This window comes from Harpia harpyja, chromosome Z, assembly GCF_026419915.1.
Source record: "Harpia harpyja isolate bHarHar1 chromosome Z, bHarHar1 primary haplotype, whole genome shotgun sequence".
NCBI lineage: Eukaryota > Metazoa > Chordata > Aves > Accipitriformes > Accipitridae > Harpia > Harpia harpyja.
This window is the reverse complement of record NC_068969.1, coordinates 50,887,618-50,915,313: the sequence shown is the minus strand read 5'-3', so window position 1 is coordinate 50,915,313 and position 27,696 is coordinate 50,887,618. Positions and strand designations below refer to the sequence as shown.

The 27,696-nt window shown below is 41.1% G+C and overlaps 1 protein-coding gene across 1 annotated transcript; it reads left to right on the top strand.

The window, feature by feature from the left end:
- The first annotated feature begins 1,117 nt into the window (after positions 1-1,117).
- DCP2 (decapping mRNA 2) lies at positions 1,118-27,555 on the top strand. Its single transcript, XM_052778951.1, has 11 exons — positions 1,118-1,248; positions 9,294-9,445; positions 11,687-11,814; positions 12,213-12,311; positions 15,550-15,702; positions 17,364-17,476; positions 17,581-17,688; positions 18,459-18,582; positions 19,146-19,253; positions 20,986-21,037; positions 21,728-27,555. The coding sequence occupies exons 1-11, from the start codon at positions 1,196-1,198 to the stop codon at positions 21,889-21,891; spliced, it is 1,254 nt and encodes a 417-aa protein (XP_052634911.1). The 5' UTR covers positions 1,118-1,195; the 3' UTR covers positions 21,892-27,555.
- The last annotated feature ends 141 nt before the right edge of the window (positions 27,556-27,696 follow it).

The following is a 27,696-nucleotide window of genomic DNA, read 5'->3' as shown; positions in this document are numbered from 1 at the left end:
TGCGAGCCAGTGCAGAGGAGGATGGGACTGCAGCAGTGACAACCTCAATGAAATTGCCGTGGCAGTGCGATTTGACGCAGCTGAGGCACCTTAATGAAGAAGGGGCGGGGAGGGGACACGGCCAGAAATGCTTTAAAAAGTCACTTCTAACTGAAATCAAACGCGGCCTCAGAGACTGGCCCGCGGCGGCTGAGGCAGCGCCGGCTCAACAAGGGAGAGCCGCGATACCCTCTGCCGCCTGCAGCGGAGAAGGTTTCCCACAAATGCCGTCCCGCCGGAAGCGTCGTTTGCCACGGCATTCTCCTCGTCTCTGTACCGCAGGTAAAAACGTCTTCTGTACCTGGTTACTTACACTGCGAGGTTTAAATATTTCCAAGCGTTGAACTTCATAACTTCAGCCCAACGCCTGGATGCCAACGGAAATGAATTAACGGAAATACGCTGCTACCGGCTTCGTATTTCTCTTCAAAGCCTGCGAATTTCAAAATGCTCCCCCACTCCCCCCTTCCCCCCCCCCCCGGTCCAAAGTGAATTTAACGCGTGGATGAGGAGGGTGAAGCAAAGTCTGATCTAGAGGACGCGGACGACCTCACGCTCAACTGCGGCACTCGCCGAGGATGGAAAAACCCCGTAACCCAGCTGGGGGCTGCGAGGAGCCGAAGGGCAAACGCAGGGCGCAGCCGCGGCGCGGCCTGCCTTGCCTTGCCTCGCCTCGCCTCAGCGTTGGCAGCGCCCGCTCTATCGCCTGACACCGCCGGCGGCCGCGGCCTGCGCGGGCCAGCAGTAACCGGCGGCCGCCACCAGCGGCCGAGAGGGTCGCAATGGCCGCGCTACGGCTGGCGTGACGTACCGTGACGTCGCGTGACGCACCTCGCGGCTCTGGCGGGCGGCCTCCCCGGCGCGCACGCGACGATGACGCCCCGGGCTGGCCGCAGCGCCCATTGGCTGCCTCCCGCGATCACCTGAGGGTCCCGTTCCCTCAGCAGCTCTCCAGCGGATTGGCTCGCCGCGTCAGGCCGCGCCGCCAGGCGGGAGGCCCTCCCGGCCGCCGGCGCGAGGCGGTTGGCGGAGGAAGCCGCCGCTCTCCCCGCCGCCCCGCCCCGCGCCCCGCGGGCAGCAAGGAGTCCCGCCCCTCCCCTCCCCCCGCTGTGCCGCGCTTCGGGCTTCGCCGCGTCGGGATGAGCCGCGTTTTCCCATGGACACCAAACGGGTCGAGATCCCCAGCAGCGTCTTGGATGACCTGTGCAGGTAGCCGCGGGGCGGAGGCGTTCCCGGGCGCGCCTCACGCCCGCCGGTCCCGGCCGGCCGGCGCCTCCCCCTTCCCCCGCGCGGCGGCGCCCCCGTCCCGCGGTGCCGCGGCCGGCCGCGGCGGGGGGGCGGGGTGGGCGCCGCCTCCCCGGCCTGCCTCTTCTCCCCCGCGCCGCCGGATCCGTGGGGCCACGCCGGGCAGGTGTGGCGGGGGGGGCTCCGAGGTTGCTCGCGGCTGCTGGAAGCGCTACGTGGGCTGGCGGGACTCCCAGGGTGGAGCGCGGCGGCCCCGGGAAAAGAGGCGGCCGTGGCAGTCCCGCTGCGGGCCGGGAGGCGGAAGGAAGGGGCTCGGTGCGGCTTCCCCCATGCCCCTGTGGGATTGCATCCGCCGCCCTTGCGGCTTCGTGGCCCGAGGTCCGCCCGCCCCGTGGAAGGTGCCCTGGCGGGGCGGTGCTCTCCTCGGCCTTCAGCAGGACCTGAGGTAGGGCTGAACTGGCGGCGGGGCAGGAGCCGAGCGCGGAAGGGAGGGAAGGGAGCGTGGTCCGCCGACTTTTCTTACGGTGTAGAGCACCTCGTGCTGTTCGGCCGCGGAAGGTAGAACTGGGTCGGTGGTGTTCGCGCGGGTGAGAGCTGGAAGCGCGAGGTTGGTACGGCGGGCGTAGTGGCGAATTGGTGGGGTGAGTTCCCGCTCGGAAGCCTGGCTTCGTTTAGAAGGGCTGGCAGGAAGTCCCTTCTGCTGATTTACCGCTGCTGGAAGAGAGTGTTCCTGTGAGGAAGAAACCAGGAAGAGCCAGAGGACTACCCTTCAGTCTGAACCAGTCCTCTCCTGCTTGCCGGTCCTTTTTGGAGTAAAACGGTTAGCTTTTCATATTCTAAAGGCTACACGTTTAAATTTTCATAATTTCTTGGAGAGAGGAGAGGCGCACTTTCCCCATATGATCTCAACCTGTGATCATCTGTGGTGCAGCCCTTTGGACGTTTTGATTCACCTATCGTCCCTAGAATCTGATGCCCCAAGCTGGATGTGATATTTGACGTGAAGTAATCCTTCTGTCTTACCACCTCAGAAGGACTCCTTCTGAAGTACTTATGTACAAGAGGGTAAGGTTGCTAGAGAGGAATTCCACTTACTGGAATTGCTGTGCTCAAATGAGTGAAAACTCGTAAATGTGCGAATACCACAGGAAGCTAGAACCTCTTTGCTCTGCAGTGTTTTGTCATGTATCTAATGCAAGAGTCGGAGTTTGCAATACGCAAGTAAATTTTCTGTTCCCTAAGTCTGGCCTCTGAAGCATGTTTGTGTTTCCATGGTGTCTTTGGGCTCCCTACAGAGAGGTGGGACTTGTCGTTTAGGTCCCTGCTACATACGAAACAGGGCTTAAAACTTCTTCAGAAAATTCAGAGGGGAATCGCAATGCTTGCAAAACTGAAATAGCCTGTTAGTGTCAGTCCTGTGCGGTGACTGATAGAAGGGCACGTGAGTATTCGGTTCTTACATTGTTACAGGGTTAGTCCCACTGTCTTACTGTGTTCCTCTGAGCTGCTGTTGTTGTCTACCTTTGAAATGATGTTTTGTTTTATAATTCTATGAATGTAGGTGTGTGGCTTTAATTAAAAACAAAAAAAAGCCTTAGAATGGTAGATCAGGGGCTTGTAGTTACCATCTGTCTTGCTCTTCATCTTTTCCTGATTCACCTTGTTGACTTTCATTAGTGCTAACAGATCAGCCCTGCTTCAGATACGTTGCCTTGCTTGGACATGGACAGAAGAACTGAAAGGAGTGGAGGAGTCAGGCTTTCCTGTGGGAAAGAGAAAGGACTCTGGTGTGCACGGGGGGAGTGACAGGGCCTGATAGGCCTTGGCTCAAGGGAGAAGATAAATTGTTAAATAAGTGGAAGACCAGTGGTGCTGTGCTGCAGGTGGTTGGCTATAAAGGTGTTATTAAAATACCTGTTGCTTCCACATTCTTCAATCTACATATGGTATTAGTGGAAGTTTTGGTAGAAAGAGCCAAGCAATGTTTCATATTCGCTTTTTGAGAAGATTAAAAATATTTTCTAGCACAACCTATACTTTGTTTTTCTTTCTTTTTTAATACTGTCAGCAAATAAAACTTCAGTACTAAAGTAATTATAATTTCAGTATAACAGGTTTGGAAAGTGGCAGGACCCATATGAATTCTCTAGTATCATTTCGCATGAACTGTAGCAGTGTGAGCTGCAAATCTAAATAACTGTTAGTGAATTTTTAGGAGATGAGGACCATTCACGTTACTCTTACTAAGCTAAACAATTAAACTACTTTCAAGTCAAGTTTGCCTAGTATGTATGACATTTTTATGTTCTTTTTTTTGTGTGTGTATATTTGAAAACCAAAAGGTAAGTGAAAGCTTAGTTGTCCACAAAACAGAACTATTGGTTTTATTTGTTTCTTGAGAGTGCTAGAATATCTCTCAGACTTCTACATTTCTTCTTTGGACAGGAATATTCTCCTTTGTCCTGAAGCCAAAGGCCTGGATTCTCTGCAGAAAACTCTTAGTTGTTAAGAATTTCTGTATGCAGGAGATGGGATCATCGGTAATTCTCACTGTATCTGTCATTTTACCTGCTTGATACATTTTCTTATGACAGAAGGATCACTGTGAGCTGATGCTAATTCTCTCAACACAATGCATTGCTGAACTAAAATGTGTTTGGATTTTACTTTAAGCTGAACCACTTCCTTTAGATTCCTCACAGGGGCTCCTGTCTAGGCAGAGGCTCAGGGAGGTTCCACACAGAGCCTACTTCAAAGAGGCTCATTCTGGGTCCGCAGATCACCTGTAGCTGTTCCAACTAATTCGGCCAATTAGTTTAAATAACAATTACACTGTTTGGGGCAGCTACAGCTGCTTTAATGCCTGCAGGTAATTCTCATGGCTGTTGCTAGCTCCAAAGGCACACAAAGGTGCCTTAGCTGGTATCTTAATTTTGTATGTCTTGAGGGGAGGGTGTGGTGGTTCTTTTGTTTGTTTGCTTGTTTTTGTTGAGCCTGATGGGTTAAAAAAACATGAAGTACTACTGGGTAACCTTCACCATGTCAACTATTTTAGTTTTGCAATTGTGAGTTAAAGCTTCCAAGTTTACAGGTACTGTGCAGGATGAGTGGATTTCTTTTTGTAGTAATCAATTTTGATCTTAAGTTGACAAATACTGTTCAATTGTGTAGTTAATTGGGTTAAGACTCCAAATTTTTATTCTCTGCAACTCAGTTTTGAGATATGTGAACTTCTAGGAGGGTCTGGATTATGTTCTTAGACTGGGTTTGTGGCTTGATGTTACTTCTGCAAAGTTTTGCTTGCAGTATTTGTATGATCATGTATTTTGCTTAGGGTGAAGTTCAGCTATTTAGTAGCAACTGCAGCATTCAGCATCAAATTAAGTTCTAATTGGATAAAGGAAACTTAGTGTACCTATTTCTTCTGTGGAAGGAAAAAAAAAACCACCAAACCCTGCAGGCTCAGTAAGTACTTGTAGATGTTCTCTCTGATACTAACCTTAGTGTTTTTCCATGCTGTGAGCAGTGGAATACATAATACTTTCATATAGGTTATAGCTAAGCTTAGATGTAGAATTTTTAATGCACATTACTAAAAATTCTCTTGCATGTTGGCTTTATTATGTCAAGTACATTGGATGAATTTCAGGCCCTGGGCTTTGTTTGTCCTGTGGAGCTCAACATAAAAAGTTACCTGCTGTAATGGGTATGTTCAGAGTCAAATGTTCATAGCTGACTTTACAGAATCTAATACTGAAATTATACAGCACTGAAACCTGTATTAGAGAATCAGTATAAGCTAGCTCTTTAAAAAACCAAAACAACAACAAAAACCCCAAACCCCCAACAACACAAAACCCAAACAAAACCTACAGCTTTTTCCAACAGTGTAAAATAGTAAGTAGGCTTTTATATTCAGCTGTAGAGACCTGTGTGACAATTGAGTGTAAGTGATAATGGTGGTGGTGATTACTGTTATATTCTTTTATTGCAAAACCATTCTCCTAAGGATAACAAAAATAAGATTAAAAACAGTAGTCTAATGAACTTTCATTTAACGTTGGGGTTTTTTTTTCCCCAAGCTGTCACAGTTTTTCCCTGCTGGTAAACTAAATTAAGAGACTTCTACACTTAGAATTTGTATTCAGAGAGTAAAATGTTACTTGCCAGCATCTGAAAACAAGTTGAAAGCTAAAGCCAGGTACATAATGTCTTCAAACATCTGTTGAGTTCCTAGGCTGTTTTAGAATCACACAATGCCAGGGTACAATTTATTCTAGTTCTTTTAAGTTATTGTTTGTTTAAGCTTCAGTAATAGGACTGCTCTGACCCATTCTGTTAAATAACAAGTCACAGGTATCCACATCATTTTTTTTGTCATGCTGTCTTGTGCTACTGAGTTGTTCTTTACTGAATAAATAAGTGGAGATAGAGAGTCTTAATATAGGTTTGGGGGCTTCTTGGTGTTCTCTTTCTCCTATAAGAAAGTGCTGTTACCCCATCTTTTGACTTCAGGACTGTGGTGGGGTTAACCTTGGCCAGCAGCCAGAGCCCACCCAGCTACTCCCCCTCTTCAAGAGGATGGGGGGAGAAAATAGGATGGAAAAGCTTCTGGCTTAGGATGAGACAGGAAGGTTGCTTATCAGTTACCATCATGGGCAGAACAGACCTGACTTGGGGAAAATCAATTTAGTTTCTTGCCAGTTAAAATAGATTTGGATAGAGAGAAACAAAGACAAAAAAATTTAACCACCACCTTCCCCTACATCCCCGTTTTTCCCAGGTTCAGCTTCACTCCTTCATTCCTGACTCTTCTACCTCCTCCACCCTGAGCAGCGCAGGGGGATGGGGAGTGGGGGTTGTGGTGAGTTCATAACGCTTCATCTCTGCCTCTCCTTCCTTGTCATGCTTTGGCCCTGCTGCAGCATGGGTCAGTCCTGTGGGCTGAATTTTCTTCAGGACATACCCATCTGCTCCAGCATGGGATACTCCACAGGCTGCAGTGTGGATATCTGCTCTGCTGTGGAGCACCTCCTCCCCCTCCTTCTTCTCTGACCTTGGTGTTTGCACTGCTGTTTTCACACTCTTTTTCTCTCTTTCTCTGCCTGTCTGGCATTTTTGTCCTTTCTTAAATGCACTTTCCCTAGAGGTGCCACCGTCTTGGCTGCTGGCTTCAGCTGTACCCTGTAGTGGGTCTGTTGGAGCCAGCTGTGTCCAGCGTGGGCAGCCCCAGCCTCTTCTCAACGGAGGCCATCCTGCAGCCCCCTGCTGCCAGTGCCTGGGCACCTGCACCTAGTACAACCTAGAGATGCCTGTTGTTAGCACTTCAGTCACTCTTAAGTAACTTAGGAGTTAACTTTTTGATTAATAAGTAGTGTTCTAATTGGCTTTGCTCTTGTTACTCTAAGCCTGATGCTGGCATGTTCTTATTCCTCTGGTATTACTTCTACATATTGTATCTTCAGATTTACATGCAGCTGCAGTGCTGGGGCAAGAAACCATCATCAACTAGTTATAAAATAAAATGGACTTCTACTTTTTTTTACCTTTAATCTACAGCAGCTTTATATGTAAGGGCTATTTTTCACAGTAATAGAGCCTTCAAAAAGAAAGGAGCAGTTGGGGGGGTGGTATTGCGAATTGAAAATTGGCAAGTAGGAAAACGTTGTTGAAGCGAATAAGGTTATTTATGTAAGGGAGAGTGCTTCTTTAAAGGTATCTGGTCAAGGACCTTCTTCAGTGCAAAAACAGGATAGTAAGAAAAGGAGGAAGCCATGAACAAAACGTACAGGGACACAAATCTGAGGGAGGCAGTGATGAGAACCAAACCTGGCCGCTGATTGATGAGGGTGTGTGGGAATGTTCACTCCAGCAAACTTATCTGAGCGGGGACCTGCTCCTGCGAAACTAAGGGAAAAAGGGGAACCAAAAATACACAGACACAGACCTAAGAAAACAAAAGTGGAGACAATGACAAGAAACAAACCAGCCAGGCACAGTAATTGATGGGCTATCAAGAAACCACAGGCACCACTTCCAGGAAGATTAGCCTGGCTTTTGCATCTGATAAGGCTGTAAACCAGGGGGATCCCACACACTGGGCTGGGAGCGGTGCGGCAGGGGAAGGGGAGCAGCGGGGGACACAATGGGGGTAGGCAGAAAGGGGTGTAAGAGGGGCTGGTTGTGTGTAAAACTGGGCTGGTCTGTACTCTTGTCTGGCTGAACCTTTCGCTGGATTGCCAGTCTGTCCTGTCTTCTTACATCTTCTTATTAAGTCTTTTCTTAATGTTCTCTCTGCATAATCTCACTCTTTACCCCAACTATGTGTGTGCTGCAAGGATGAAGTGCCAGCTACTGATGAGCACTGTGTGTGTGAGTGGACAGGGCCACAGCTGCTGGAGTGAGAGGGCATGTCTTGGTGCCAGCTAGTTGCGTGGGTGGGGGTCTTGGCTTCCAGCCGGGGGGGGGGGGGTGGGGAACGGTGAGTGTCCTGAAAACCAGCTGCTGCGGGGAAACTGTGAGTGAGGTGAGTGAGGGGCAGAGTGCTGGTGGCTGGAACAGGACTGTGGGTCGCAGCCCATGTGCCTGGTGCCAGCTGCTGGGCTGGGGGGGGGGGGGGGGGGGGGCGAGTGTCTTATCTTCCTCAAACCTGTTGTGCATGTGTACTCACTGGCAAACTTCAGGCTGGGCCAGCCGGCGTGGCAGGGACCCGTGTGATGGGTATGAGGGCCTGGGGTCTGGGCAGGGATGTTGGGTGGACAGAGGGAGCCGTGCTGGTACTTGAGGGAGCTGTGAATGTGTGTGCACTTGTGAACCTGGAGAGTGTCAAGTGTGTGCCTGCACTAGCGACCTTCTGCCTCTGCCAGCCGACGAAGAGAAGGGGACTTGGCGCTCTCTGCTTGAATTTTGTGCGAGTCCTCCATGTAGGTGCTGTTGAGGGCAGCACCTTGACTGTGGCAGGCTGTGTGACCCGCTGTGTTAGTGTTCTGTCTATGTGTCACGGGAATATATGCTGGGCTCTGCTACTGGTTGAACCTGCCACAGGGAAAGCAGCAGCCATGTCTGTCAGCCTGAGTAGAGACCCTGGGGCTGGGCTCCAACAGCCAGGCCCGAGACAGTCCTTGCCAGAGTGGCTGGGAGAGGCAACCACTTCTGACATCCCTCAACAGTTTATACTTTGTCAAATTTTAAGTAAAGATGTCTTAAGTATTTCTGGTTCTGGCAGTGATACTACGTGCTTTTAGAACTTAGCTCGTGCTACTCAGGAGCAGAATGTAAAAGATCTCTTGTCAAATGGTTTAAGTTCAATGGGGTGGATGACCTTAAATTTCTAAAAAGAAAATTCTGTTGTTCTTGATCTTACAAATAAATAAATAAGTAAAGCTGCTTCTGCTTAAGTAAAATATGCTATCACACAGTGCTGCTTACACTTACATACATCTCTGGGACTCTATATTTGAGTGCCAGTATCTCAGCTAAAGCATAAAGGAGACTTGAAAAATAAACGAATTGTCAATGTTCTATTTCAGACTGAGAAAATTAATGGGATCCTATTGAATTTTAAAATCGACATAAATTAATAGGTCACTGTGGTTTTAAGTGGAAATACACAGCTGTGTTTAATTTGTGTCCAGAAAAAAAGGTGTTGATATCTGTTACCAGAGTTTGCAGGTGTTCTTTGCTGGACATGTAAAAATGCTTTCATTCTTGTAATGCAGCCATTCAGGTAGGATGACCTTGCCCTCCCTGTTTTCATGACAGTTAATTTACTTAGTTTATTGTAATTGACTTTTGTGAAAGAACATCATGATCCATTCTCCTTCTTGACATTAAAGGTTGTATTTTATTTTGATGTGAAAACCTTTTTCTGTCCAGACCACCAGGAAGATCTGGTGGTGTGTTGCTCTGTGCTAATTTATCAGGAATTCACTGTTGCAATGCATTTTTGTTGTTAGATTTAAATAAATTGATAGATTGGGCTAACCTTAGTCTTGATTCTTTCCTGGCAGCCGATTTATTTTGCACATTCCAAGTGAAGAAAGAGACAATGCAATCAGAGTGTGTTTTCAGATTGAACTTGCCCATTGGTTTTACTTGGATTTCTACATGCAGAACACACCAGGATTACCTCAGTGTGGGATAAGAGACTTTGCTAAAGCTGATATCCTTTTTATTACTGTGATTGTTTTCTGTCTCAGTGGATAAAGTGCAAACTGAATATTGTTAATGAAATTTCATACTTGCAGCAGGAAAATGTCAGTTCATGTGTTGGTAATTAAAAGTTAGTATTGCTAGGTATGTGATTTTTATCTGTTCATTGCTTCCACAGTTTTGTGGCATCCACAAAAGAGATGTTTCTCACACTGCTAAAGAACTACGGAAAAAGGGTAGTTTCTGATCTTTGAGGATTTTTCCTCATGGTTGTGCTTTGGCAGACTAGGTGGGTTTCAAAGATGAGCTGTTGGAGCTTGTGCTAGTTTTGGCTGGTATAGAGTTCATTTTCTTCATAGTAGCTGGTATGGGGCTATGTTTTGGGTTTGTGCTGAGAACAGTGTTGATAACACAGGGCTGTTTTCGTTACTGCTGAGCAGTGCTCACACAGAGTCCAGGCCTTTTCTGCTTCTCAGCCCACCCCACCAGCGAGCAGGCTGGGGGTGCACAAGAAGTTGGGAGGGGGACACGGCCGGGACAGCTGACCCCAACTGACCACAGGGATATTCCACACCATATGGCGTCATGCTCAGCATATAAAGCTGGGGGAAGAAGGAGGAAGGGGAGGATGTTCAGAGTGATGGCGTTTGTCTTCCCAAGTAGCTGTTACGCATGATGGAGCCCTGCTTTCCCAGAGATGGCTGAACACCTGCCTCCTGATGGGAAGTGGTGAATGAATTCCTTGGTTTGCCTTGCTTGTGTTGCATGGCTTTTGCTTTATGTACTAAACTGTCTTTATCTCAGCCCATGAGTTTTCTCACTTTTACCTTTCCAATTCTCTCCCCCATTCCATTGGACTTAGTTGCCAGCTGGGGTTAAACTACGGCATACCTCTTCATGGTGTTTTGTCTCCTTAATTTAATCCCTTTCCAAGTAAATAGTGACATAAATGTTAATGTAGCTGAAGGTGGTATGTGTTCCCCCGTGGGCTGTGGTATGTATTTGTTGGAAGTACTGAAAGTTGCTCCTAGAAACAGTTTTGTTTGTAAGGGAGAGGATGCATTTTTACTGCATTCATATGGTTGGCCTGTTTTTTTCCATTGCTTACAAGGGCCGGTGGAATGTACACTATCTAGTCCTTGCTGGAGGAAAAACTTGTGACTTTCATCCAGCAAGTGTTTTAGTTGTAACCTTTTCCTATATGTTCTTGATGTGGGATTAGAGTATTGCTTCTAACTTTCATGATAATACTGGTTTCACTACACAACATACTTCTCTGTTAGTTGATAACAGATTAACTTGAAACGCTACAGCTTTTATTTTAACAATAAAGTGTAAGAATATGATAATTTTCTCTTGCTTGATATTATGCAGTTATATTTTATTTATTTTGGCTATGTTTTTAATTATAAATGTATTTTCAGACCAACAGAATTCTTCTAGTAATTGTAGGCAGTGCAGGAAAAATACAATGCAATAGATGTTACTTGTTCGTTACATCTGTCCCTCTCCAGCTCACATTAGCCTAAAATTAGGTCTGCTGCAATGTGGTATTTTTAAGTACTCTGCTACAGAATATTTTTTATTGGTAGTGTAATTTTATATATAATACATAATATTAATACTTTTATTAAGGACTTGCATATTTGCTTTCAAAGTTTTAGAGTTATAAAGGTTGTTCATGTTTTCTCTGCATGGTGAGTTTTGGTAAAGTGTGTTAGAACTTAGATCTCTGTAATTTGATGTCATTAAAACTAACTGTTTTGCATAGTAAATACTTAAGTACAGATTCTGTACTGTAGTCTAACAAATGATTGTGGGAAAAATTTATCTCCGCTTCAAGCAGGAGATGAAACTGTATTTTTGTCTGCCTGTCTCACTTCAAAATGAAAAAAATGTGTTTAAGAATAACATATATTCAAAATAACTGTTATGTGAATACTTTTTCTTTAGAATTAGGGGAGACCTTCCTTGAAACAAGCAGCCTTGCACTGTCCTTCCCCCCCCCCCCCCCCCCCCCCCCCCCCAAATAGGCTTGTATCAGAATTACCAAATTATGTGATGCTTTCTGACCTTTAGAGTTTGGTAATGGATTATTCATAATATTTTTTACTTCCAAGAGAATATGTCTTGAAAGCACTTAGGGGGAGGGAGTGTGGTTATTGTAAATGTTAAGTGGGTATCTTTTGTATGTCTGTGTGTGATTTGAAACTGGATGCTTAAGTTTATCTTCCTTGACATGCTGCTGTACTCTTCAATCACTGTCCTTTTTTACTGCCTCAAGGTGAAGATGTACAGAAGGTTTTAGATGAGTGGAAAGAATACAAAATGGGAGTGCCAACCTATGGTGCAATTATCCTCGATGAGACACTTGAAAATGTAAGTATGGAAATAGTTGTGAAGGGCTAGAGGTAAGGATGGCATAATGCTGGCAGAAGTAATCTTTTTGTTGTTTACGTTTTTCATCTGGAGAAAAAGTGCTTCAGATTCACAAAGACCTTGCAATTACTTGACACTGAGTATGTACAGAAATATAATATGGGAGACAGTACACAGACTTCCACTTGCTTTCCTACTCAGTTTTGTTTTTTTATTCTAAGTTGCATGATCCCATAAAAAATGTCGCAGTTCTTGCTGGAACACAGAAAACCTAATGGGTTCCTTCCTCCAGGCTAAAGTATCTTTTTGGAGAAGCAGGGGAAGGTGAAGGGAAGACATTAATAGAAATTGGTTACAATAGTGGGTGTTTGACAGTTGCATTCCCTTGTGTTTCGCAGGTTCTTTTGGTTCAGGGCTATTTAGCAAAGTCTGGTTGGGGATTTCCAAAAGGGAAAGTAAATAAAGAAGAGGCTCCTCATGACTGTGCTGCTAGAGAGGTAAGTTATATTTGATTCCCTTAAATTTAAGCTAAAGAAATTTTTCTGAGAGCTGGATATATGTGTTAGATGAAAAGACATTTTGCTTTGGTATCTCTGTATTGAAATCATGTAAATAAGTAGTCTATTCTTGCAGGAGTTGTCTGCTGTAGCTTTTAGTGCTTTTCTGAGTTCCAGAGTGATAATAAGGGTGTGATTATATAATTTAAAATTAATGTTCAATGTTTTTAATTTTTTGCACTAACTTGCTAAGTTAAGTACTATTTTTAAAGTTCTCTGCTGAACTATCAATTTACTTCTAAGTATTATTTTTGGTGTTTGGGAAATCTTATGTACTTTCTGGTTTGGGAATATTAATTTCAAGGGCCACTAACTGTAAAAAGGTAGAAGAATGGGAATTTAGCTTACGTACACTGGGCTATGTAAACAGGCTAAAGAGTTGAGTTGGAGGTTGTAGAATATTACGTAAAAATTATGAAGAGCTCTACTTTTCTATTTTTTAGTGATGCAGGAACAAGGACCAGTGTATATAGCAAGGAAAATCCAAAAACTAAAATCTGTGGGATTTGTTGCTGATGGAGACCTAGATATATAGTAAAGCTACATATTAAAAATAGCCTGTAAAAGAATATTATTGGTATAAATTCGATGTTCATGTAACATAATAAATGCAGAATTTTTGAGAGGGAAAATTAAGATGAGTGAAAGTAGTAAGATGCGTTAGTTTTCTTCACGGTTGGACTGAATCAGTATCTGAGAAACCATGGATTTTTTTTTTTAAATATACCTATCAAAGATGCATGAATGAAAAATTCCGTATTTCTGATTCCGTGATGGTGCTTTCCATACTTGCCAAAGAGTGAAACGCCTGAGCTACAGATGCGGTGGGCTGTCAATGCAGAACTTGAGGGCTGGGAAGGATGAGCAGAGACTTAGTAAGGTTAACTTGATTATTCAATGCATGTCTCTTTCCCCCTACCCCATAAATAGCTTGTTCAGTTAAACATTTACTAGTAAGGTGCTTTTAGGGTTGGTCTAAAGAACTGACTGAAGGGAGAGGAGACCATAAAAATACACAGACCACAACAGAGTGGACAGGACAAACTAGGCGTTGACTGCTTCAGGAGGGAATGATGTGAAGTATGACTTCCTCTTTACTTCAGGTTATGCTAGCAAAAGCATTCAAGTTGGCACAGTTGTACTGGGAAAAATCTTCTCTCTTTTTTTTTTTTTTTTTTTTAATTTGGAGAATTGATTTAGATTACACTAGTGAACAAAGCTGTTGCTATGATCTTTTCCATCAAGGTAAATTGTCATTGTGGGTAAACTGGCAAATTCTTCAATGCTTACATGTGGCTGGAATCAGGATGTCTGTAATATCTGTGCATAAATCTATAAATCTTTTAACTGCTTTTGCTGGAGTCAGCACAGGTCTAAAACCATAAACTGCATTTGTATAAGGTTTAATTGAAGAGGTCTTCACTGGGCAGTGCCTGTATGGTTCAGTAGTATTTTAGAAGCTGATGAGGGCAAAAATGAAATGGATGATTCTCTTGGTAAAAGGAGTTTCTACAGTGAATTCACCTGAATCATCTGGAAAGATCATTTAGGAAGGGGAAACATTAGTGTTAGTAGTAAGAATAAGTATAGAAGAAAAGCGTATCTTCTCTTAATTGAGACTGTGTGGTGGGGTGTTTTTGTGGGTTTTTTTTTTTTTGGTTGGTTGGGCAGGGGGGTTGGTTGGTTTTTCTCCTAAACTCTGCTATTCTTAATGTAGTTAGATGGGAAGATGGCTTGCTTTTTATTTTGTTAGAAGAGGAGTTGTATGTGCTAATGTGAAGAATAACTGGTCAGTTACTTGCTTTGAATTAAAGACTTCTTTTTTTTCATATTTGTGCTTAATATCCTCTGGGTTTTCAAAAATTGAATAACCATTTTGCTGATGCCAGTATATACATCGGTATTTTGCATAACATACTTTGAGTATTTCCTGCTATTACTATGTTATATGCAGTTATTTGATTCTGGTTTTCATTATATGTACCCACAGGAGATGGGGGTGTAGAGGAGGTTTTACTGAAGATCCTGTCCCTCTTTTTAATCCTAAATCTGGTCTTTAAAAAATTTAGCTAAGGACTTCTGCCTTTGGATTTTTGGCAGTGGGGCTTAATAGCCCTGGAGTTAATATCCAGTTCTATGAGTGATTAATTGTTCACATGCGTGTTCCACTCTCTGGGCAGAAATGTTTTGGACAGTGGGATCAATCCTGTATGTTTTCTGAGTACTTGTATTTCCTGTGGAGACTTTGAGGACTAGGAGGTTTCTAAAAATGAGTATTTACTTAGCAAGCTTAGAGGCATGACTGATTTAAGCTATTAGGTGTGTTTGACATGAATCTTTTTATATTATAAACCTTGTATATTTGAGAATGTTGTCACAAGTAAATATTTCAATGTAAGGCTTTGAGTAACCTGATCTAGTGAAAGGTGTCCCTGCTCATGGCAGAGGCGTTGGACTAGATGATCTTTGAAGGTCCCTTGCAACCCAAACCATTCTGTGGTTCTATGATCCTTCATGGCAAGACCATAAAATATGCAAAGAAAATGCTCTTTTAAAATATCATTGTCTTTCTAGTAATCTCCAGCAGGTATAACACTCCTGTTTTTTTCTTTAAAGTAGCTGACAATGCAGTTTTAAATTTCTTTGTCAGCGTGAATATGCAGTTTGAATTTTGTAATTAGAGTTTTGCTACCCTATTGCTGGGTTTTGTTACTAACGGAAAAATGATTATATGTATTGGGGGTAGAAGGTTCATGAAGTAGAAGGAAGGACTGTTGAAAGAGAAGAAAAAATGAGATGCAAGTAAACCTTGCTAGAATTTGAAGATGTCTTTGCTCCCCAAATAGTAGTTTTTGCTGTGAATAAGATTTCCATGCATCCAGCAGCATGGAGGAGCAGCTAGAGACTCCTCATCCATATTAATAAATTGCTACATGAAGATGTAATAGAGTTGTTTCAACTTTTATTACAAGTCTGTCTTAGAGAAATATAAAGCACATAGGACCTTAGATACTTTTTCTATTATTGAGCATATATCTATGTGTAGAGGCTTGTCTTTTCCAGTAGTGGCCTGCTTTCATGGATAGATCTGAAAAATAGTCATTCCTTCCCTTGTGATGATAGGTTCTGAAAGGACGAATCTGAATACACACACTGATTTAATCTATATGCTTCTCAGGTGTTTGAAGAAACTGGGTTTGACATAAAAGAGTATATTTGCAAAGAAGAATACATTGAGCTGCATATTAATGATCAATTAGCACGGCTGTACATCATTCCAGGAGTTCCCAAGAACACAAAATTCAACCCCAAAACTAGAAGGGAAATTCGGGTATGTGTTGTTTGAATCTATAGGAACCTTGTTGTGGAGCTTGTTTTTTTTTAAGCTAATGGTCTGTAAAATAATGAAACTACCAAGGATGATGAATACCTCAAATTCTAGGTACAAATGGCATCTCTGCACTGTAGGGTCTTGTCAACTTCTTGCAACTCTTCTGCAGACTGATTCTTGACCATCTGTCTGATGTCTCCATTCATCATGAAAACAACATTAGAGCATACTGTCAAACTATAATTCTCCCCCTCTTTTCTCTTAGGTGGTGTATGTGTTAAATCATTTCATGTTATTCCTAGTTATAACTGCCTATATAACTATATATTCTTCTGAAGATGTAATTATTAATTGGTGATATACAAAAGCCTAGATATCAGAAAGAGAAACTAAGGATTGTGTTCTCTTTCATGGCTGATACCATCCAGACTTAGAGAATAGTGTATTTTAAGGAGGAGGTTGGGAAGGGGACACAATGGGAACTGTTTTGGATGGTTTGTATACCATTAGGCTTTTAAAAGGTATCGTGAAAGGGAGAAGACTCAGGTCGTAGACTGTTGGAAACCTTGTTCCTAATGTCCATAATCTTTGAAGTTTGAATATGTATCTTGTATTGCAATTCAGTTTGAAACAGCTATCCCCATATTTTTCATGTAGATGGTGCTACTGGACAGGGCATCTGGTTTTCTAAATAGGAAGAGGTACTTCCAGTTGACTAGACAGGAGTCTCTTAATTTCTTGCATGAGAGACCTGTTTTTCAAAATATGAAGTAAAAGATTATGAACTTCGAGGTTTTTTTAAAATGTACAGTAAATACCACCCTTTGTATAATGGTGGCCATCTGCATGGGGGTGATGAAGAGTTCTTACAATGACAGATTTCTGTCTCCCTGCTGAAACACAGTCTTCATCTGATCTAATACAACTAGGCATGCTGTTTCTGTGTTCCCTGTAGAACTATACTGAAAACTTGTTCAGTTTGTAACTTCTTTCCATAATATGCATCTTATCTGGACTTGCGGCTTTGGGGCTAGGTTCTGCAATAGAAAAGCTCATGTGGATTCTTCTATGTGTGTATATTCAGAATTCCTGATTTTGTTCCTCATTCTGCAAAGTATACTGCTTTAACAATTAAAACTATAATATATAAATTATAACACATGTTCTATCCTTTACCTGTGGGTTGTTTTATAACAAAAACTGAAACGTGCTCTGCAAACTAAATCCCCTTCTTTCTGATGATTTTTGAACTAGTATTGGTGGTCTAGTTTTGATGGCATTTTAAATAAAAATAGCAAGAATAGAGTCACTCTGAAAGTTAGTTAAAGCCTCTACCTTTATTTATAGCACTCTGTGCAGTGGTTTAATTTGGTTTTTGCAACCCTTATTCACAACTTAGTTGCTGGATAATACCTTTCATATTTTAGGTGCCATATCTTGCAATGAGTATGTGCTGTGCCATCTCTTACTCTGCAGCTGCAGTCAGAAGAATGACCCCATTGTTAATTAACCTTTTGTGAAAAACCCTGTTGTGGTCTGTTAATTAAAGTCTTCCATTGTAATTTTTTTAATTGAGGGAAATAATTGTGGTTGAAACACATTTGTAACATTCTGTAAGGCTACAGTAGTGGGTGATTTGATTTTATTTCTTGTTTTTCTAGAATATTGAGTGGTTTTCCATCAACAAATTACCTTGCCACAGAAATGACATGACCCCAAAGTCCAAGCTGGGTTTGGCACCTAACAAATTTTTTATGGCAATTCCCTTCATCAGGTATGTCTGAGATAAGGCAAATGCTAGGCCAGTGCCTTTCAGACATGTTTAATTCCTTTAGATTTGTTTTAGTAAGTAGATCTTGTTGCACTTCTTGCTCACAGGCCATTGAGGGAATGGATTTCCCGAAAGAGTGGTGATTCCTCAGATAGCGACAATGGATTTTCATCTGCATTGAACACACCCTCTAAGCCCAACTGGGAAAAAGCTAGGTAAGAAGCAGGTCAGTTTAACACCTCTATATCCTTTCTATAAAACATTGGTCATACAGAGCTGTTTGTCCTTTCTCTTGCTCCGAGTATTTGTGTTCCAGTAATAGAATGGGTTAATAAAAAAATAAAGTTGTGTCCGTATCTCATAGGACTGTAAATAGGATGAGAAGTTAACTAGTGTCATGATACACTTTTTTTGGTAAATTCTGACATGTGTCAGAACTGAGATAATTTCTTGAGTCCTGTCTATGGGAATCCAAAAAACAGAAGCTAAAACAAGTAGGTAACTTTCAATGCTTCAAGTTCAATGCTTTTGGCACTTCTATAGAGGAAAAACAGGACTCTCTAAAGTAGGACTGTAAGGTACTATCAGAAGTAGCTAGCTAGATAAAACCTGTGGGGGTTAGTAGGGGAACAAGTGCTGCTGGCTTTTGATTCAGCTGAGCTAAAAGTGGTAGAGCAAACTTTAAAACCTGTAGTCCCAAAGAGAAGAACATGCTCCAGTAATTCGAGTCAGGTCAGCACCAACACTGAGAACAACAGGACAAATGCTAATGTGGACCTAGCTTGCTGTCTGTGCAGAGCACAGGCTTCCTACCAGCAGGCAAAACAAAGCTGGGTGAATGCAGCGAGCATGATTAATTTCCACACTAGGTTACTTAAGCTTGTCTTCCAGGTTTTTCTCAAAAAGCAGAAAATTCTTTTGTATTTCTCTTCTGCTATCAATAGGTTTGAAGTTGTGTTGTAAAACGTTTGTTTTCCTGTACTAGATCCAAACTTCGCTGTAGTCATCACGTGTTTACAGATGGCTTTTCGGGAGAGCAGTGGGTGAAGCCAAAACAGCCACAGAAGCCATATAATCATCCTGAGATGTCTGAAGTTTTGAAAATAAAGGTTTGTTGTTTCTTAGGCAAACATATGCACCTAAGCTATTTAACATATGTCTTTGTTCATAAGCATTCCTCTCTGGAATGAAACTATTGGATTTTATCACCATAGCATGCAAAATTAAAAATGTGGGGGAAAAAAAAATCTTGGGGATTTTCAGATTTATCTGGCATTAGAGGTGGTGGGTATCAGGTGGTAGTTGTGTTGTTTCAGGTATAGATAGTAATTACTACTCACCATTTTGGTGTCCTCCGTGTACCATTTCGAAATATTTTGGGTACCATTAATATATGCATCAGTGTATGGGAACCCACTGAACTGAATTTATTTTGTGATACAGTGTCTGTGAAAGCACAAGAGAGACTGAGTAACAGCTGATGACTCTTTGTAACTTGAGAATATGTTTGGTTAATTTCAGTGTGCTTCAGTTTGTCTACAGAAGATACTGCTCACATGTTTTGAGGTTATTTGGAGGTTACTGTAACTAATAAGTAGGAAGTGTCAGTGCAATGATGTTCAATGCTGCCATTTAAATTCTTCTCTTCACTACATTTTGGACTTTATGGCAGGGTCAGACCTTGAGGAGCAATGGCAGAAAGCAGTATCAAGACACTTTTAGCCAAAAGAAGCGAACAAATGGAGTCCACAATCAACCAGTTAAGCAAAACTATACCTTGGTAAGAAACATGCAGTGATTAACAGGTTCCAGTAATGCTTAACAAATGTCCAGGCCAATGTCCTGCTGAAACAAAAGTAGAGTGCATATCTAACAAAAGTATATTTGATCAGAATATTTGGTATGTATTTGTAGAAATACGACATTTCTTACCTTGTATGCATGTACATCTATAGACAAGCATACTAAACTTCAAAGTTTGCATTTTGGAAGGAAGTCTTATTTTAGCAGTTGAAAATGTCAGCTGTTTCAGTAGACAATCCTGCAGCTTTCCAAGTACCTGTCAGGTAATAGCCTACTGTAGTGTGTCATAATAATAATAAGTCCGTGTAGTACATGTCTTATTCATGTATGATATATTATTGTAAGCATCGAGTTCTGTTATGCAGCAATTAGATACAAAGTGGTAATGCATATGCTTATTATTTCCCTTCTCTCTAGTGAAAATATTGAGATGCAGACTTGACTTGAACACCAGAATCTCATATGGTTTTTTAATTATACAGTAGAACTGCAGCAGTCTGTAAATTCCAGTATGATATTCTTGGTTTGTTACCTTTTCCTTGCAGTAACTGATTGTCTTTGTCCCCACCGTTCTGCTGGCTGGGAGCAGGCTCACTGAGATACCTCTCTCTTTTTAATATAATGTCTTTTTGATTCCTCCCCTCCCCACCTCCCCCATTCTTTACAGCTCTCCAATCCTACTTTGTTGGCTCTTGTGCAGCAGTGAGCCCCAGTTCTCCATGCAGCTCAGCTGGCTTGTCCAGGCTTCAGTTTTTCTTATTTACTGCCTCTAAGCTAGATGTTTCCCATTCTGGCTTGTGGTTATTACCTTCTCTCTGTTTTTCATGTGAAAGTGCAGAACCATTTACTTCTGTAAAATCCTCAGTATATCAAGAAATGGTTAGTTGCATTTGGGTCTGAGAGTAGAAAAATGAAAAGTCGAAGAATTGACAGCCCAGAAATTTGACTGTATGGAAAAAACTGTAGTGGGAATCTGTAGGATCTTGATGGAAACAAGTAGAACTGTTAATACTCCACAGTTACTTTGTAGGCTTTTTACAGACTTTGTGAAATACTCCTGTGGTATTTCATTTGCATTTTCATGATTGTCAGTCTTTTGAAGTTTAAATATTTCATGTCCCAGTGATAATTTTCTAATACAATTTGGAGGCCAGGGAACTCTTAATTCTCACAGAGTGCAAAGGGCCATACTTTTCTCTGTATTTATACTTACAGCAGCATACCTGGGGCTAAAACTTAACTCTTCCCTGGAGACTTCTAAGATTGTGTCTCTAATGCATGCTAATTTAATTGGCAGTAGCAGTGTGTTTGCAAATACATTCCCCTTGCCTTTTGGGACAAGCCGATTGAAGAACGGGCTTATGCATGTGCAACTTTGATTCCACACCATCATATGCAAGACCTTTCCAGCTTAAAACATTTAGAAAGTACTCAAAATTTTTCGCTAAAAGCCCGCATTTTAAAAATGATTTGTTGACTGTTACAAGGTTGCATGCTTCTGAAAGACTTCTGGACTTGAAGCATGCTTACTAGATAAAGTAACATGACAGAATTCATGCTGAATTACAAGTAAAATAATTCACACATCAGGAGGTGTGTCAAAGCAAATACAACCAGCATGCCTTTTAGCTGATGCTTAAGCTATGCCCCTAAGAAATAGAAGCCATTTTTTTATTAATTGTGTAATGTATGGTCATTCTCTTAAACAGAAATGTGAAAAAAGGCTTCATCCAAGAAGACTTCAAGATAACTTTGAAACAGGCAAGTACAGTCTGAATTTTCATCCATTGTCATGCATTACAGGCTGAAGGCACCTGAATAATGGTGGTTGAGGGTCTTTCCTTGTATGCTAACCTACCAAATGTTATAAAGCTGTATTTTCTAAGGCAGTCTGAGGGGTTTGGGGTGGGGGGTTTTTGGGGGTTAACTTCCTGTGCTGCTTCATGTTGGTTTTGCAGTTGTTCTCCTTAATTAAGACTGTCAGATTATACCAGGTAGCTGAGTAAAAAGTAACTGAAAGCTGGTTTAGGAAAATAGCATCTGAGTCAACACAACGCTGGTAACTGAGTGTTGGTTCAAGGCTTTCTGTCCAGCTAGTAATAAGCTGCACTTGATATTGGACTACTCTGGAGAGTGCACACAGTTCTTTACTTTCTGCTCAGAAAATCAGCCATATTTCTTTTCTCCTTATTAAGAAATAACTTGCAAAACAGCACCTGTGGGTAAAACTGGCTATTGACAGTGTCTTTGGATTGCTGTGACTTTTAAGATTTGTTCTAGCCACTAGATGACTTCTAAATATGGCTGAGTTACCATCTTCTGTTTATGACCAGACATACACATTTTGTCATAAATATTAATTGAATATACATTTGAGGTATGGCTTTTTATTGATACTCTTATTGATAACCATCTGTTTAAAATTTTTTATGCTTTTTTCTCTTTAAGCAGATGCAGCATATGACATGTATTGCTTTGGTGAAGACCCACTGCCAGAACATGTAGAGGGACATTCTGTGGCATGGAATGGCCATTACAAATTTGCTTTCTCATCAAGAGCTTTCTTGAGTTTCAAGTTTGACCATGATGCCATAATGAAAAGTTTTGACCTCTGACAGCAAACTTAATAGGAACAAAAATCAGACTTGCCTGTTGCAATTGAGGGGGTTTCTTATCCAGCCTTACTCTTTCTCAGGAGTTTTTTTGTTTTGTTTTGTTTGTTTTTAAATGCAATGCAGGGACTGACTGGTGGTTTGGAAGGGTTTGTTCTTTTTGCAGTATGGCAGTGGCACAGTCAAGTGTTGCACTTTAAATGCAGTACAGCCTTTTTCCACAAAAGTACCTTTCCAGTGTTCAGTTCACTCGTTCCTAGCTGTGCATTAGAGGGCATTCTTTTTCCTTTGTTTTTTTATTAACTTGCAGTGTGTTTTGTAGAATGTCATTGACTTTTTTTTTTAACTGTTGGAGTATACCTGCTTGCTAAACTTCAACTGCTCTGATGTAAATTATTGGATTTGTTAGTCATTATTGCATAGTACATTACAATATTACAGCAGTGGCAATGAAACTGATACTCAGAGGACTCCTCTGTCCTAGCGATTTTGAAACCAAGTTGCACATTTCAAACCTAGCCTCAGCCTGTCATCCTTTGTGTGTCCTGGTTGCTTCCCCAAAATACCTTCCCTCCTTCACACTGAAAGTTTCTGTTGGCTGGCGATCAGTAGTACTTGGAGTCAAATCTATAGCATGTTGACTTCTTGTACCCACTCTGCCTCTGTCTTCAGTAAGGATACACAAACTGGGTAGAACTTAGCCATTCAAAGTGTCTAGCTTGAACTCTTATGCAGTGTCCCCAGCTGCATAAGAAGTTGCAAAGTTTTGTGTTAGCCCAGTTGCAGCTGCTTTCAGAAAGGAAAAGCTTAAACTTGTCTGTGAGAGGTTACTCGTGTAGAATTTATACTGAATGTAAATAGGCCTCTAGATCTCGCTGAGGAGGAAGGCAGGTGCATGGATAATAGACTCATTGTGTGACACTAAACGGCTTAATCAGGCTTGCAATAACTATTCTAAGGGTGTCCAGTATTGTATTCTGTGCTGTTGTCCTCAAATCTCTTGTGTAGTGTATGCTCTGTATATATCCAGTAGTACTGAATTGCACTTGCAGTTAGCATTTAAATGATGTAGCCTCAGTTGTTTTCAGCTACAATGCTTTCTTAGTAAAAATATCAAAAATTTGGGGGTCGGGGGGGAAAAACAGTAAGAGTTGAGGTGACGAACTGTTAAATCACCTTCATGTTTCACATAAAGGGGTTTTGAACACATGCTTTGCAGTTAAGAGAAATGCACTGAAATAAGTTGTCACAGCAGCTTGTGGCAGCAAGCATGTTGTCCCAGATTTAAAAATGGACTTTTCTCTAAAATAAAGGTAATTGGTAATATCATAGGTTGAATGAACTATGCCCTTGTCTCATCACATTGTATGCTCACGCACTGGGTCTTTATGCAACTCGTGTCATCCAAAACCAAAATCCTGGTCTTCCTTCAACCACCCTACTTCATCTACCCTACCTGATCTGTTACTTAGTGCTTTTCCTCAGAAATAGCTTTAGAACCATCTCCTGGTTTATTTACCTGTCTGGCACCAGGTGATTTGGGACTGTAATGCTGTAATAGTCTTGGTGATGGGAACGCTGGACTTCTTATCAGTCAACAGGAGAAACAGACTGCAGCATTTCCTCCTTCTGGAGGGCAAGAGTCCTGAGGGCCTTGTCTTTCAAGACCAAATTGTGAAATAGCTCTATCTAGCTTTGTCTCACTTCGTTTTAAAAAAAAAAAAGGTATTCAAAGGCTGTTCAAAACAGTAAATGGTGAAGAACAGTAATTGAGAAGGTGGGATAATGCTGGAGGAGGTTATGTTACTCAGCTTCAGGTGAAAACTAATCTTTAGTTACTTCTTTAGTGTAAGTAGTTGATTTCCCAGCAAAAGTGCCTTTACTCATGGTGAGGCAGAATCTTGTATTTGGATCTTGAGGCTGCTACTGCCGGTGGAGTTAACAAGACTCTCCTAAGGCATGATTAAATACCAGGCTGTGGAAATCTTTAAGTTGATGTTTCAAATAAATTACAGTTATATTTCATCTAATGCTCTGTGAAATAAGGGGGATATTGATGAAACAGTGAACTTGCAGGTTCTGTCAACTGTTTGGGAAATCATGTCCCAGACAGAGGAAGTCTTCAGAATGAAGCAAGTGTGTCCTATGAATAGGAGGTGCTAGCTGCCCTCTGTATTCATTGGGTCATTTTTTTCTTCTTAGTGAAAGGTTGGTTCAGTATAAGAGAAATTGGTTCCTTCATTAAGCAACCCAAAGTGGGGCTTATACATATGTCATGATTTTAGTAAACCTAGCCTTAATGTGAGTTGCAAATAAATGTGATAAATATGCAATAACTTACTTCTATGTATAAGGGTACTGTTTCTTGTAGTAGCATTGCTTTCTGCTTTCTCAGTAAGGTTTCTAAAACAATGTACGTGTGGTGGCATGTGATCTATCTACCTTATGGGTTCCACTGTGCCCTGCACTGTGAACATTTTGAATCGTTTACCATTGTTTATGTTCTTATTTCACCATTCTTTTATAATTAAGTATATTTCTAAGTTTAGAAGTACAGTTTACATTATCTTCTGTAAAACAGTGAAGAAATAACAAGTGAGATACAGAATTTAGTTCCCTGAATTTTTATTTTATGGGAGCTAGACACAGAGAAACAAGTAACTGTTTGCATGTCAGACTCAAGAGCTGATGTTAAGATACTTGAAAAACAAACATTGCTCAATTTGAGAATGCTTGCCTGTAAGGGGTTATTCAGATTATGAATGGTCATTCAGTGTTCTTGAAATTTAAGAACTCACGGAATAAATGAACATTTAACAAAGAAACCTACAAATATTTGGGTGCTGGGAATCTAGTACTAGTCTGCAGTTTCTAGTACTACATGAACTCCCTGCTTTAGTGTGAAATTTTTAGTATCTCTCCTTCACAGAATGCTCTGAACTTTGAACTCTGAAGAGTGATCTGCCTAACTGAATGGCGTATGTTCTGTGCTGAAATGCTATTAACATCAACTCCTTGTACATGCATGCTTTTCAAAGTAGCTGTGTCTTACATAGTTTGAAGTCTGGAAATGGTACTGGGAAGAAGAGGGGAAATAGCTTTATTTATTGCACAATAAAAGTATTTTCTTTAACACAATATAAGTTGTTTAGACAAACCTTGCATAAATAGTTTCTAACAAAATTTTGGGCCTAGTGACTGTTCCAGGCTTCTGTGCTGTGCTCCAGCCTTCCTGATTTAATTTGGTGATTTGAGAACAATATTTACTGTGTTTTTCCTTCACCTACCTGTTATAAATGTAAGTTCCTTTCTAAAACAAGGCAGGCTTTGCGTCTGGCTATTCCTAACAGACTTGCTCTCAGATTGTAATTTCAGATAGAAAATTATTTTTTTCAATTTTTACTTTCTGTAGTAGAGTTGCTTTTGTTGATTTGCAGTTTATAGCAGCACTCATGTCATTCTGGTATGAAGAGCAAGAGTCTACATGAAGAATCCAAGCTCTAATATCCTGTGGTGCAAGATAGCACTGCTGCTCCATGGGTGACTGGCTGTCCAGTTGTTGGGTCAGTGGGCTGTTTAATCCTCAGCCATCCATTTTCTATAAATTCTGAGCAAGAGAGTTTTCCAGAGGTAAAGTCAGGTGCCTTCATCTTTTAAATCAGAAATTATATTCAAAATGTGTTAGGAAGCTCAAAATTATTGAGAACTGGTAGAATAGCCTCTCTTGTTGATTTAAAATCAGTTTATTTACAGAAATTGTCTTGCACTGTAAATGTTAAATAATCTGGTGCTTATATATGACTTCATAATTTCAGATTGTTTTTGTTATTACAGTGTTTCAGCTTTTGAAGCAACCAAAATTATTAAGATATGGTCAATTTCTACAGACTAACTGAAGGTGCTTTTACAGTAAATTAGGCTTGGAAATGTCACTACTCTTGCATAATAAGTTTTTGTTCTTACGCATTTATAGCAATAGTGTAGTTCAAGAATGAAAGTAGGCTAAATGCTAGTATTTGCACTGTTCTTAATCCTGTATATAAGCACTGATAGATGCAGTAGGATTTGTGCTGTGTGTGCATTTCACAGTAGATCATGAACTTACAAGGAAGACAACGTATGTAGCAATTACATTGGCCATATTCAAGATCATACAAGAGGAAGTATTCTGGATTAGTAATCATCAAAATTTCACAGGGTGCAGAATGTTTAAATTTGAATAGGTCCACTATGAAATTTATTGAAAACACTGAGTATTTTGTCATTGTTAAGCATTTATAGTGTTGATCAGAAGAACTAGCTTCTAGTTTCAGTTATGGGTTACAGTTCAGTGCCTTTAAGAAAATGATTACAGCTCATGGAGCATTAATCATTTTAAAACAAGGCACTTACAGCTTTTTAAGAATATAGATCCTGCAAACTCAGTTCTCTACAACACACTTTCCACTGTGAGAAAAAACTTATTTTGCAAATTTTTTTAAGCATGTTTGAGCAAAACTACTAAACTAGGGAGATGAACCATTTGTATCTTGCTGGTTGGGTATGTATTTTTGTTATGCAGGAAAAGTATGCAAAACTGCATGATTAAGAGCTCTCAGCAAATACTTCTTGAGCCTATACTTAAAACAGGATCCTTAAGTAACTTTACTATGTTTGCATGGCACTGCAGTATATGGAAGCTGTCGTTCAGCCCTGAGAAGCAGTTTAGCTGGGTTTTTTGCAAGGCACTTTAACATTAAAAAGCAAAACAGACTCCACAGAAGAAGGTGGGTTCATTAGTTTTGGCATAATGCTAGATTGCTGTGGGTGTTCCCGGACCCAGGCTGACTCAGGTATTGCTGCCCAAAGATAACACTTTCCTGTGCAGCATTGCATGCCTCGCAGAAAACAGGGAGCCGGTGTTCTATTATATGGCTCATGCATGAAGGGTTATGTCTTCCTCCTGTTTGTTTAAAGCTCAAGAACTTGATCTGTTTTCCTCACTGGTATGTAAGTAAGTGGCATATCGGTGCTAATTAAGCAGGAAGTATGTACAGCTAATAGGGTTAAAACCATGTAAAGTTACAGATTTTGTTCAATTGCCATTATGTCATCTTGAAGAAAGTTTGCATTGGTCAGCTCTTCAATTTTAGTAAATAAAATCTGTAACTACCTGTAACGTGCTGTACTGATGATTGTGATTTTGTTATTCACTGATGCAGAAACCGAAGCACACCATTTAAGAGGCTATGACTAAACTGACATTATCTTCTATACTGTAATTTTTCTCTGTAAAATTAAATGACTTGTGTATAAACTTCCTGAAGTACTGAAGTATGAATATAAGCATTGCTGATCAGTGTGAAATGTAAAGCCTGTGCTGTGCATACAGGTTATTCATTCACTGTAGAATGTTTAAATGTTGCCTTAAGCCAATCAGCAGCACTGATTATATATAGTTCCAGGAACAGAAGTATTATTTTTTCAAGTCAGTTGTAAAGGTGGACAAGGGGCCCATTGAACACAATGGAAAGCAAAAAATTTTTTTCTAAAAGGTGTTAGATGTACTGGAGAAAGGACGTATGTGAACTTCAATCAGTGCTCTTGAAGTATTTATGAAGTAGCAATTTTTTTTTTTTTTTTGGTCCATGTAACTTCTTATTAAAAGAACTGGATGTGTGGAAACGGTTTCATATGTGCCCTTCCATTTCTATAAAGTGCTTGCTGAAGCTGTAGAGGGTTTGTGGCAAGTACTAATGTTCTTGAGCTCAGCTCAAACCTGTGATCAGATCTCCAGTGAGTTCTTACCAACTTTTTATGTCCCTATTA